At 36.4% G+C, this 13,711-nt stretch overlaps 1 protein-coding gene across 1 annotated transcript in view; it reads right to left on the bottom strand.

The window, feature by feature from the left end:
• Positions 1–12,065, bottom strand: part of robo2 (roundabout, axon guidance receptor, homolog 2 (Drosophila)) — an 848,620-nt gene extending 836,555 nt beyond the window's left edge. The window contains exons 1-2 of the mRNA XM_087283262.1: positions 11,905–12,065; positions 10,214–10,345 (exon numbers count right to left, since the gene is read on the bottom strand). Of these exons, the coding sequence (XP_087139388.1) occupies positions 10,214–10,345; positions 11,905–11,923 (151 nt within the window). The 5' untranslated portion in view covers positions 11,924–12,065. The remainder of the gene's footprint in view (positions 1–10,213; positions 10,346–11,904) is intronic.
• Between the last annotated feature and the right edge of the window lie 1,646 nt (positions 12,066–13,711).

Here is a 13,711-nt window from a genome sequence, read left to right as displayed (position 1 = left end):
GGGGGAGCCCCGGGCTCGAGGATCTCACGAGTTCTGGGCTCTCTCCCGGGACAGCATGCCAAACAAGCTTTATAATCAATCATCAGCTAAGGGCGAACTCTTGAAATAAATAAATTGGTTAAATCTGCGAGGTTAAAATAATCTCCAGAACGCCAATTGTCTTGAATGTCCAATTGTTTGATCTGAGAACTTGGTGAATATCAATCAAATCCCAACCACAAAACCTATGATTAGACATATTTTAAACATTGCAAGTCCTGTTTCCAGTGATCATAGTGTAGATCTACTTTATGTCAGCCGCTGTATTTCATCAGCTCTCGTTCTGTCAAGGCTACATCATGTGGCCAATATATGTGATGGTGATGTGTGATTGACTAGAGCTCACCAAGGTCATTACATTTGATATATTCCCCCATCCAACCTCTCAAATAACACTTGAGCCCACTCAAATCCTTAAAAGAACTCACAGCAACAAACTGTCAATCATCCACAACAGTTTAGCACTGGCAAACTTTGCACTGGCACCCAAAAAAAAAAAAAAAAAATCAAATGTCCAATGCAAATGTAGTGATTATTGTGATAAGTGTCTCAAAAACATTGCCTGAGCTGAGAGACTGCTTTTAAGGATTAAAAACTAAGCGTATGATTAGCTATGAGGATTAGCATTAGTTTAAATGGTCTCAGTCCAATTTAAACATCAAAGACAGCTTAATCAGTGGAGAGAATTTGGTACAGTAAATTAACATGTTTGCAAAATGCTTTGCAAAACTTTTAATGTAAGACACAAAGCATGCAAACTTTAGTTGTGCTTACTTATTGTGTTCAATAATTAATTTAAAAAAAATAAATCCAAACAAAAATTAAGGATCTTTATGAAACCAGTCATTGAGTTCAATGGAAAGCCTCTTTACTATTTCTATAGAATGGAAGACTAGAGTTTAGGATAAGTAAGTTTCTATTAAATAGAAGTTTCTTATTCATTCATTCATTCTTTCATTTTCTTGTCGGCTTAGTCCCTTTATTAATCCGGGGTCGCCACAGCAAAATGAACCATCAACTTATCCAGCAAGTTTTTAAGCAACGCCTTCCCTTCCAGCCACAAACCATCTCTGGAAAACATCCACACACATCCTTACATACACTCATACACGACGAATGATTTAGCTTACCTAATTCACCTGTACCACATGTCCTTGGACTGTGGGGGAAACCGGAGCACCAGGAGGACACCCACACGAACGCATGGAGATTATGCAAACTCCACACAGAAACGCCAACCGAGGTTCGACCCAGCGACCTTCTTGCTGTGAGGCGACAGCTTCTTATGTTAAATTTTATTTTGTTTCAAATCGTTCATAGTGTTTTCTATTTTATGCATTTTATCAATTTACCAATGGGCCCAAAGTGTACAAAAAAATATCCCTCACACAATTGCACGACCATTAGCCTGAACTGTTGATACAAGACAGAATGGATCCATACTTTCATGTTGTTGATACCAAATTCTGACTCTACTATCCGAATGTCGCAGAAGAAATCGAGACTCATCAGACAAGACAAGGTTTTTCCAATCTTCTATGTCCAATTTTGGTGAGCCTGTGCCAATTGTAGCCTCAGTTTCCTGTTATTAGCTGACAGGAGTGGCACCCGGTGTGGTCTTCTGCTACTGTAACCCATCTGCCTCAAGGTTGGACATGTTGTGAGTTTAGAGAGGCTCTTCTGCATACCTCAGTTGTAGCGAGTGGTTATTTGAGTTACTGTTGCCTTTCTATCAGCTCAAACCAGTCAGTCCTCTGACCTCGGATCATTCTCAGTACACCCTAAAGAAGGTTGTGCATGAAAATCCCAGTGCATCACCAGTTTCTGAAATACTCAGACCAATCCGTCAGGCACCAAAAACCATGCCACATTCAAAGTCACTTAAATCATTATTTTCCCTCATTCTGATGCTCAGTTTGAACTACAGCAGATCATCTTTATCATGTCTACATGCCTAAATGCATTGAGTTGCTGCCATTGGACTGACAGATTTACGCTTGTTTTTAAGTACTTCTCCGGTCTGAATATATCTATATTTTATATTTTTGAAATTCAAGTACTTTCAAGAAGTGTGCAAACCCTGCAAATAACTCAGCCGCTCTTTTTAACTGCACTTTAATATTACAAAAAAAAAAAAAAAAAACTTGCAACTAATGCAGCAAATCCAACCATCGCCTATAATATGGAAATACAATGCACTCGCTCTTCTTTACATCAAAGCACAGCTCATCCTCCTGTGCCTCCAGACAGCGGATCAAGAATCAAAACCCCCAGCACGTCATCCACACTGCCGATCACATGCAGAAAACATCCCCACCAAGCCGAGATCAAACACAAGGGGCGTAACATTCGCTCCTCCAGTAAAAAGCTGCAACCTGACACAGAGCCACAGTGGAGCCAGAGAGTCCAGGTAACGAAGATGGATGTCCTGTAATGCGGTTATCCTGCGGCTGCTGCGCTTGGAGGAATCCGCTCGTAGCCCGACATCCCAACGTAACAAACACACAAACAGGAGAGTCGCCTCAAACTGATTGCTCATGTCCTCAGAAGTTATAAACAAAAGGGGAAACATGGTTTTCTGGGATAATGGAGCAATAATTAGATTTAGGAAGTCATTTCCAAAAAGCCAAAAATGAGATTTGCGCTCCCCTTCACCTGTAATTGAGTTTCTGTGGGAAAGGTAAATTCTGCAAAGCATAGACTCCGTGTTTGACCCCTATAACCCTGAACGGAAACTGACAGTCTTCAGTTTGTTGTTTGATTCAGACCATTAGAAAATAAAAACTCACTTTTTTTAAATCAGCAATTAAGAGTATCTAGAAATATTAATACATGTGAAGCATCTCTTTATCTCTCTCTCTCTCTTTCTATCAATACTGAATTCAACTGTGCATGATATAAATGTCCTTTTTGTGATGAAGGAGAGACATGTTTTCATTGTTTTATGCATTGTGAAAGACTGGGGTGTTTATTCAGTTTATTGGAGGTTATTTTTCTTTCCGTTGATGAGATGTTTACAAAAACTGTGTTTGTGCTTGGTTTTAATTATGGAAAGAAAGAAAAAGGGCGTCTGTTAAATTTTATATTAGGACAAGCAAAAATCGCGATATACACGAGTAGGAGACACAAGATTTTGTATGAGACCAATCATAACGTTGAACTGATTTTTAAAGGGCTTATAAGAGCAAGAATAAGGCATAATTTTATTTCTATTCGTCAATGAAAGAGTTGGACAAGTTTGAAGACATGTGGAGTGTAAAGAATATGTTGTGTTGGGTTGAAAATAATGTATTGCTCTTTGATGAAAATATTGTGTGATTTGAAAATGGTTTTGTTTAAATCCAATGAAACATGTTGTAGTTTAAAATTTTGTATTAAATAAAGGTGTATTAAATTTCTCTATATTTCTCTCTCTCTCTGTCTCTCCTCTTTTTTTTTTTTTTTTACAAAAAGGAATATTGACAAAATTGAAAACATATGGAATTATAAAGAAATGCTATGCTCTGTTAAAGATGAACGACATTTTATTTGCAAAATGTGTTGATTAAAATGTACATTCATTAATTGTGTTTTTGAAAATGGTACTGAAAAAATAGAATTCTAAAATGTATCTCTTTCTCTATTATTTATAAGCTCTGTCCACATGAAAATGATTGCTTTCTACTAGATTATGTGGCACTATCAAGCAGCAACATCCTGCTCTACCTCGTGAAACTAACACGGAAGTAACTGAAAATTCAATCATTGACTGGCCTCTGGGGGCCGGCTCCAGAAACATCAGATGTTCACTGACTGCTAAGGCAAATTGGCCATTTTTACAGCTGATGAAAACATGTTTACAGCTTGGTACAAAAGATGGTTTTGGTGAATATAGCTAATTTGACCCTTCATCAATTTTTTTTTTAACTAATTTGTTTCATTTGTATTAGGTCTGCAAAATTAAGGGTGTGGCCACTTGAGTGACAGCTAGGTCAAGCCGGTTGCCGTCACATCACCTCAGCTGATTCCGGCTGATTAGCCGCTGAACTCAGTATATATTTGATTATGTATAGCACCTTGAATTGCCACTGATGAAATGTGCTATATAAATAAACTTGTCTTGCTTATTTATTGTATTTTTGTTTTGTGCTATGTGGCTTTACATAGTTCGCTGCCTTTTTTGATTGTTTCTTAAAATTATCAGATTATATGGCATGCTGTGTACGTTATTGAGCTTGCAATCCATTCAAGTGGCCTCCATTTCCCAGGTGAGTGAATTTCCTTTATCTTGAAAAATTCTTGAACAGTCATCTAAAACGTTGTCATACAGTGTTATGCCAAGACTATATTTGAAGTTAGAAGTAATTCATGTTTTTTTTCTGTAGAAAAATTTCATAAGAAAAATGCTTAGTGGCTCAATGTATTACAACAGTGTTTTTAAAAGACCAAACAGAATTTATTACTATAGTATACAACCAAGCACATGTATTCAAAACATAAACGAATCACAGGCAATGAAGTGTTAAGCATTTCTCCCAAAGAAAAACCCATCTGAGCTAAATGCTAGCAGGCATCTGTAGCTCCGCTCAAACCCGCCTTTTTGCCCTTTTTTGGTTACTCGTGGTCGGTGCAATGACATACGAATAAAATGGCAACAATTGACCATGCCCACTTGTAGCTTCATTTACGCTCTTCCGAAACCTATAAGTACACCTACACTGTAAAAAATGGCCGTGATTTCAATGATAAAAAAACTGTAAAAATGCTACAGTACAAATCCGTAATCTGGTTAATGGTATGTTTCCTTAATATATACGGCGAATAACCGTAAATTGACTTTCCCAGAATTCCCTGCATGGCACATAACTTTTTATGCATTTGGTTGACATAAATATAAATCTTTTTAGTTGTTTCCCCATCAGTTATGTACATTAGAGATTTATGTTACATCTAATGTTGATAAACAATGTTTATTTCATGACTTTAATTTTATGCGTGTTACCTTACTGGTGTTTAGTAGCTGTGTGAATGACTCTGAGCACCTTCTATATGCTGATACTCTTTTCTGCTTGTAGGAGAAGTTGATTGTGCTGAGCTTTGGCTCATTATGTAACTTCCTTATCACCACTTTCATGTGGGTGTGCTAACGTGTCTAACTGTGTAACAAAAGATGTGTAGATGTTGGTCATTCAAAATACAGACTTATTACCTCTATAAATGAATAAAATACGGTAATTAACCGTAAAAATGAAAATTTACTTTTACGGCTTGTACTGTGTTTTTAACGGTAAAGTACTGGCAACCAAAGCTGCCAGTTTTTTACCATAAATTTTACGGATTTATTTTTTACAGTGTATACATCACGGATACTACGTCCATATTTTTTAAAGTCTATGGGCACTATATGCTTTTGCAGACTTCTTGGCCAACTTGCCTTTATGATTAGGGTTATATCGCCACCAGTTGGTTTGGTACGCTTTTGATGCTGTATAATAATGTCTATGTACAATTTTTTTTTTTTTTTTTTTATGTGGACAGGTTTTTTTTTCAAAAGCAAAAATTATATGAAACATTTTTTTTACCCATGCTGCGTTTATTCATGTGTTCATTATTTAATGTAATAAAAACTTTATTTAATTTGTTTTAATTGTTTTAATTTTGTTATATATATATATATATATATATATATATATATATATATATATATATATATATATATATATATATATATATATTCTAAAACAGCTTATTTTAAATTATTTTTTCTGCCATTCTTTACATATACATACAAATTATTTAAAAAGCAGCAAAGCCATAATGACCAGCATTTTTAAAAATCCAAAATCAATTGAAGGCAACTTTAAATATTCAGTTACTATCTTGTGGAATACTACACTATATCAATATAAAATTTAATTAGAATTTAAATATAATTCAAATGACAAAAAGAAAATGTAAAATAGGGGGGAGGGGTGAGGGAAATCAACCTTAGACATGAGGTGAAACGCCCAGCATGAACAACGTTTCTAGGAAAATATTTGCTTTTCAATAATTACAGCTTTCCAAACCACTGAACTGAAAACCTCCATTCACTAACATCACAGTTACACAGGCAAGATATTAGAGAGCTCACAGGAGAAGGAGAAAAGAAAAATTATTACACGGCAGACGAGTTCTTTTACGAGTCGCCTCACACTAAAAATAAACCCTCAGCCACGCATCACAAAACTACCAGCACAACCTGATGTCAGCTTTGTAAAATAATTCTGCCCAGTGAAGCTTCACTACATCCCAAGGGATTTGTTATGCGATGTGTTGGACTCACTCATTCATTTGAACCTGTCTGCATCACCCTCCTGCATATTTTACTTTGGCATATGCCACAGTTGAGTTCCATTAATCAGTCCGAGCTCGTATGAGGGCTGAATGTTAAACCCTCATGTCGTTCCAACTCTCCGCCCAGCCACACACAAAAAAAACCAACAACCCGACATTAACCTTGTAAGACGGAGGCGGTTCGCGCATCGTCGCCACTTGGCAGTGAAGGCAAAAGGAGAAGTTCTCAGATTGTTTCCAGCCGGAGCTGCATGAGTGAACGGGTTTGTGTGTGTGTGTGTGTGTGTGTGTGTGTGGCTCCACTATAAATAAGCCTGGCGGCTGGAGAGGTGCTAGTCTGCGGAGGCACTGACAGTAGAGGGCAACGCGGCCTTGTCTCGCTGGGAGACGCCAATTAAAACTGGACCCGAACCCAAAGTGTGCAACTGCACCGCGTCTACTTGAGAGAATGAGAAATGAGGTTTGGCACGAGGCAGGTTCGAAGAAATGCTGCTGTAAAATGTCAGACGCTCGTTCAAGTTTCGCTTTGAAGAATCACGTACAGCTCGCATACAGAGATCTTGTGCTGTGAAACAGTTTTCAGGGAGAGCAGAAATCACATTGCTGATGATCAGGTACACACAATAAGTAAGACGTTTACCTGAAGTATGAGATCTTGTGAATAAAACCCTTGATTCACATAGGTGTAAGTGACAAACTACAAGCTTTACATGTTTCTATTAGTTTTACATCTCCTAGATGTGAATTTTGCCACTGTTTAGGTGTGCACTAGATTAAAGATATCCTAAAAACTAATGACACCAACAATAACATTTAAAAAAAATATTTTATTTCATTGGACCTTTAAAGTTACTCAGAAGGAAAAGTGACAGTCATAAAGAACAACTTTGTCCAAATACTGGCATAAAGTCACAATGATGACTGGATTTCTGCATAAACAGTTCAAGCAATTGAATCTGAGTTTAGCTGGACTGATTGGACTTCAGGTTAACTTTCAAAAAAGTAATTTTATTACATATGGTTTAAGTTTGAATATTGCTAAAGTGCCATTACAATTGTATAATGAGGGTGAATGTAACTGCAGTCATGAAGCAAACATTTTTTAAATTCTACAAAAAAAAGACGCGCAAATTAAGTGTGTTATGCCAAGTTCAGACTGCATGATTTTAGCCCCGATTTTGACTGGCCGACAGGTTTTTTTATAAATCGCCAACAAATGCCTGAAATCACAGGCAAATTGGTGCTCGTTCAAGTGAGTACTCTGTTAAAATAGTTGGGTTAAAAATACCCCAACATATAACCCAACTAAAGGTTATTACAGCACCTTCCCAACTATGGGTTATTTTAGCCCAATGCATTGGGTTATTTTGATTAGATGTTTTTTTTGTTTTTGTTTTTTTCCATTTTGGTATAACTTTTACTATTACTACTATTAATTTTATAATTATGATTGTGTAAATAAATGAATGCCTCCGATGGGTCTTAAAGATGGGAATCCGGCCGGATATCCCAAACGTGTATAATTTCCTCAAAAAAACAAAAGCGCAGAGATGAACACGGGAGGTAGAGAAAGTGCTATCCATTTAATATTGATCGGCTATGAAGCGCACGTTTGTATCATCAATAATCAAGAGTGCTGGAGAAAAGGATATAAAAACACGACACGGAGAGGTCATTTGATTTAAAAAAAAGAAATAACAACAACATTATTGCGTTAGAGCTTAAATAAACTTTATACTGCAAAAACAACATTACGCACACATTAATACAGCTGTTCTGTGTCAGTTAAATCAGTTCACGGTTGAAATTCTAAATTTGTAACCCAACTGGTTGAGTTATTATATAAATAACCAAATAAAGGTAAAAAAAACCCAACAAAGCACCAAATACAGTATGTTTAACTCAACCATTGGGTTAAATAAACAACTCAACGTTTTTTTTAGAGTGGACTGTGAACTATCAAAGACGTGATCTGAGAGAATCGCCAATGCGTCGCTGACAACCATGAGATATTTGACATGCTAAATATCTGGACCATTCAAATCATGCCGTGTGAAATGTGTTCTGACTGAAAAAAAACATCAGCGATTATCTACAGCTAATGCGAGAGCAGCATCCACTAGCATGTGTACCTGCAGGCCAGCAGTTTAGTTTTAGTTTATTTGTTTACAGCACAGGTGTCAAACTCCGTTCCAAAAGGGCCGCAGCTCGGCACAGTTTAGTTCCAACCCTAATTAAACACACCTGATCAAACTAATTGAGTCCTTTAGGCTTGTTTGAAACCTACAGGTAAGTGTGTTGGAGCAGGGTTGGAACTAAACTGGAACTAAGCTTCGGCCCTCCAGGAATTGAGTTTGACACCCCTGGTTTACAGGGTCAATGCGCATTAATAAACATTACTGTAAAATGTGCCAGAATTAGCCAAGAATGGCTATTTGTCATCTGGAAACCCTCACAGAATGTTAAAAAGTCGCACTAGCACAGCATTAAACATTAAATACATTTTCATATATAAAATACAATAAAAAAGTAAAAAACAAGAACTAGAAGAAACAAGACTGATGGCAGCAGAAGAGGGCAAAAAGCCAAAGAGAAACAATACAAATGTGTCAAGAATACTGTACTTATGCTGACAATGCTGATTTGTCAATAACCAATGTTTAACATGAGACTGAAAAGAACGAAAAGTGCATGATCTTCTAATTGTTGGTGGGATGGAGTTCCATTCCTTCGCAGCTTTCACTGAAAAAGCAGGAGGTTGGGGGAGAAGTTAAAAGTTCCAGTTTTTTTGGACCCAAGAAATGGAGGAAAAACTAGTGGAAATTTGGCAGAAGCACCCATGTCTGTTTGACGTGTATTGTGAGCAATACCAACCAGCTCGAGAAAATACAAAGTTGAGGAGAAATTGCTAATACTCTACAAAAGCAAGGTGAACAAAATAAGTGCATTTTCTACCCCATTATAGATTTCTTTCTTATTATGTAGTTATGTAGTTAATAATAAAAGATTATGTGACCTCATGTTGTTTCCACTTTTGTTGTTGTCATTTTTCGCATGTGTTTGGTTGTGAGAGGCGTAGTTTGCGGACCGAGACAAAGTCTCACAGTATGAAACCCTTTTTCGCTGATCCATCCTGCAATGTAAGCAAAGCAGCGACAAAATGCTAACCCAGATAGTCATGCAGTGTGAAAACACCTGTGAAACAACTACTTTGAAAATCGTGCAGTCTGACCTCAGCATTCCCATTCAATTGTTAGAACGGCTGACTGTAGTATTGGTAACATAGCAACCAACAGTAAACAAGTCAAGCATAATAGAGGCAGCTGATAAGTCACATAGGTTTAATGTTTGCTTCAGTGTGTGTTGTTTCCATCTCCCAGTATTCACATTAACCCTTTTTCGCACTCAAGTCCAAAACCACCTAAAGCGAGCATAAAAAGCTTATTTGTAATTGAAAGTTTTTTTACCGCAACTGTATTACAAGAAACAAATTGACATAACACATAAAACAACACAACATCCATCAAAACCAGCCATGAAAACAAAAACTGATGTCTTGTGAATGCCTAATTTATCTTTTCATAACATATTTTTAAAATAAAGTAGCAATCCAAGATGAACAAACACCACTGAAGCTCTTTACATGAACTCCAACCATCATCTAATGGAAAATTACGGCAAAATCATCCGTATAGACTCAAGCATCATCACTCTACAACACCACAGCACCCGTCAAGCATCTGTCTGTCAGGCCTAATGTTGACACAAGCAGCACTACAGCGATCTACACATCATTATCATTGCCTATGACAGTTGAGGAGCAAGCATCTGCGAATGAAAAGTAAATACTCATTTTTACCTTGCCCTTGAGCATCCACTGAGTCTGAGCACAGGATCCACAGGACACAGATAATGAGGAGGAGAGGAGGTCCAGCCAGGACCACAGCACACCTCGCTCGCTCAGGGGAGACAGCCATGACACCATTGGTTACTGTCACACAGGAGAAAATGAAAGATTTTGGACAAGTAAAAATTGAACATTTGCGAAATACAGAATTGTACAGTAAGCATATACAGTATACATATATTTTAAATGCATAAAAAATTTTAATATAATTAACACCATCTTGTATTGAATACATAAATAAATCGTTACTATTATTGTCACAGTGTAGGACTGACAAATACACCATGACTGTTACATTCACATATTGCACTCATACAATAATATGCATACATTTACAAACATGGTCTGAAAGCCAGCAAATAATTCAGTATTGTGCATGTGTGTTTGTTTAATGGGAATAAATAATCTATTTATTTATTTATTTATTTTTTTATTTGTCTACTGTCTAAGTCCTGCAGGCACAGGTCGTCAACCTGATGTCTACATCGTGGGGACTTTAAATTTGTTCTGAAATGAAAATCAAGTTGACGTCAGAACCCAACATTAATGTCCAATGTCCAACTTAAATTCAATCTAAAATCAACCAAATATCAACGTCTTATCAAGTTAAACCTTGACATGTGTGGACAATACCACTATGACATCTATCAGACGTTGGACTTTGGTCACTTTCCAACACAACCTAAAATCAACCAAAAATCAACCAAATATCAACGTCTAATCAAGTTGCACCTTGACGTGTGGACATTACCACTATGACATCTATCAGACGTCAGACTTTGGTCACTTTCCGACACAACCTAAAATCAACCAAATATCATCAAGTTGCACCTTGACATGTTTGGACATTACCACTTTGACATCTATCAGACGTTGGACTTTGGTCACTTTCCAACACAACCTAAAATCAACCAAAAATCAACCAAATATCAATGTCTAATCAAGTTGCACCTTGACGTGTGGACATTACCACTATGACATCTATCAGACGTCAGACTTTGGTCACTTTCCGACACAACCTAAAATCAACCAAATATCATCAAGTTGCACCTTGACATGTTTGGACATTACCACTATGACATCTATCAGACGTTGGACTTTGGTCACTTTCCAACACAACCTAAAATCAACCAAATATCAACGTCTAATCAAGTTGCACCTTGACGTGTGGACAATACCACTATGACATCTATTAGACGTTGGACTTTGGTCACTTTCAGACACAACCTAAAATTAACCAAAAATCAACCAAATATCAACGTCAAATCAAGTTGCACCTTGACATGTGTGGACATAATGTGCAACTTGATTAGACCTATGACATCTATCAGACGTTGGATTTTGGTCACGTACAAACACAACCTAAAATCAACCAAAAATCAACTTAATTTGATGTTGTTATTGGACATCAAAAAAAACTTAATCCTTAGACGCTGGCTACACATTAAATTTTAGTCCCCTGATGTCATGACCTAAATCTAACCTAATATTAACATCTTATGATGTTGTGTGCCTGCTGGGAGGTTATCACTGTGTTTATGTACCATTTCAATACAAAATCAATTCAAACAATATCACATGTCATATTTACAAAACACACTGTGAAATAACCACAGACACATGTTACTTTAAACACCACTTACTTAAAAAAAAAACAACCATAGAAAGATGACATACACTCAACGGTATCCTTAGAACCAAACCTGTTCAGATTGCAACCTAGGACATTTATACAATACTTTCTCACCATCCATTCAGAGCGGCCATTTTGGAGTGACATCATCAGGGTCACGACCTCATTGCCAGTGAAAAAACCCATTGTTCTGTTTTTTATATCAAAATTGGTTGGTTGTTGTATTTTGAGTTACATATTTATTTAAATTAATTTATATTTTGTCTAATGTCTTGTTTATTTGTCAACATATTTCCGTACCAAACTATAAAAAGGTATAGCCCATGGGCGGGGCCAAATATAAAAAATGGCCCCCAAACACTCCCTCCATGTGGGTAGTTGTTGGAGTAATGTGTATTGTGTGGAGATATTGAAGAGATTGTGTGTGGCAGATTTTGTTCCGATCTTTTGATTTAGCTGAACAAACCTTTAAGCAGTGATGGTGAAATGAAGCTTTCTGAACCGTTCAACTCAATTGTATCGAAAAAAGGTTTGTTACTCAAAGCTTTCCAAACCAGAGCTCGATGAGGATCTCTGCTGGTTGATGCGTAGAAAAGCATGGTGTTGCAAAAATGTCAAATGTTCACAACTCATTCCTGTAGTAGTAGAACAATAGTAATATAAACAAATTACTCAATTGCTGTAGTTGTGTTACATATGAGGTATGTTACATTACACGACCAATGAGTGTAGTAAAATCAAAGGTATTCAAAAGTATTCATGTTTATCATATTCCAACTGATCCGACACCCACCCACTCATTTTGAGCTGGGATCGAATTGGTCGATTCCTGCAAGGGAGGCGAATGCTCGAAGAAGGAGGATATGTGAGTAATGCTTTTTTTTTGTGCTGCACTCACCAGCTGCCCTACGTTACACACTACACTACAATATGCAGTCGCCTTCTTTAAAAACAGTTGTGAATAATACACTTATACACTTTAGTGTGATACAAAATCTTTTTACTATAAATTATTATTGTATTATCGTATAGCGCTTTGAAACAGTGGAAATGTATGTAATTGACACTTAATCTCTCGCTATACACTACTAACCCATGAGGGTGTTTAATCGTTTGAAGCAGTCAAGTGGGTATAGGCGAAAATGAAGCTTCGGATGTCACTGATCACATGATTATAGCAAAACAAATCAATCTCTGGATCAGTGCTTCACTGCGAGATGCATATTTTTTTGATATATGCTTCGAAGCCTCAGTGAACGACGTCACATCACTAGTAAACAATTTTTAATAAATATTGTATAGTTTAATTTTCTTTATTGTTATTTTGTCACTTTCACTTTATTTTTTCACATTTGTGCCAAATAAATCACCTTTATATACAGTTGAAGTCAGAATTATTAGCCCACCTAATTTATTAGGCCCCCCTGATTTATTATTTACTCAATTTCTGTTTAACAAAGAGAAGGTTTTGTTTTCAGCACATTTCTAAACATAATAGTTTTAATAACTCATCTCTAATAACTGATTTATTTTATCTTGGCCGTGATGACAGTAAATATTATTTTACTAGATATTATTCAAGACATTTCTTTACATCTTAAATTGACATTTAAAGGCTTAACTAGGTTAATTAGGGTAACTAGGCCGGTTAGGGTAACTAGGCAAGTTATTGTATAACGATGGTTTGTTCTGTAGACAATATAAACAATATATAACTTGAATTTTGAACTTAAAATGGTTTTAAATTTCTTAAAATTGCTTTTATTCTAGTCGAAATAAAACAAATAAGACTTTCTTTAGAAGAAAAAATATTAGCA

The sequence above is a fragment of the Danio rerio genome, chromosome 15 (genome assembly GCF_052040795.2).
Source record: "Danio rerio strain M-AB ecotype USA chromosome 15, GRCz13ab, whole genome shotgun sequence".
Classification (NCBI taxonomy): Eukaryota; Metazoa; Chordata; class Actinopteri; order Cypriniformes; family Danionidae; genus Danio; species Danio rerio.
This window is presented reverse-complemented; position numbering and strand designations above follow the sequence as displayed.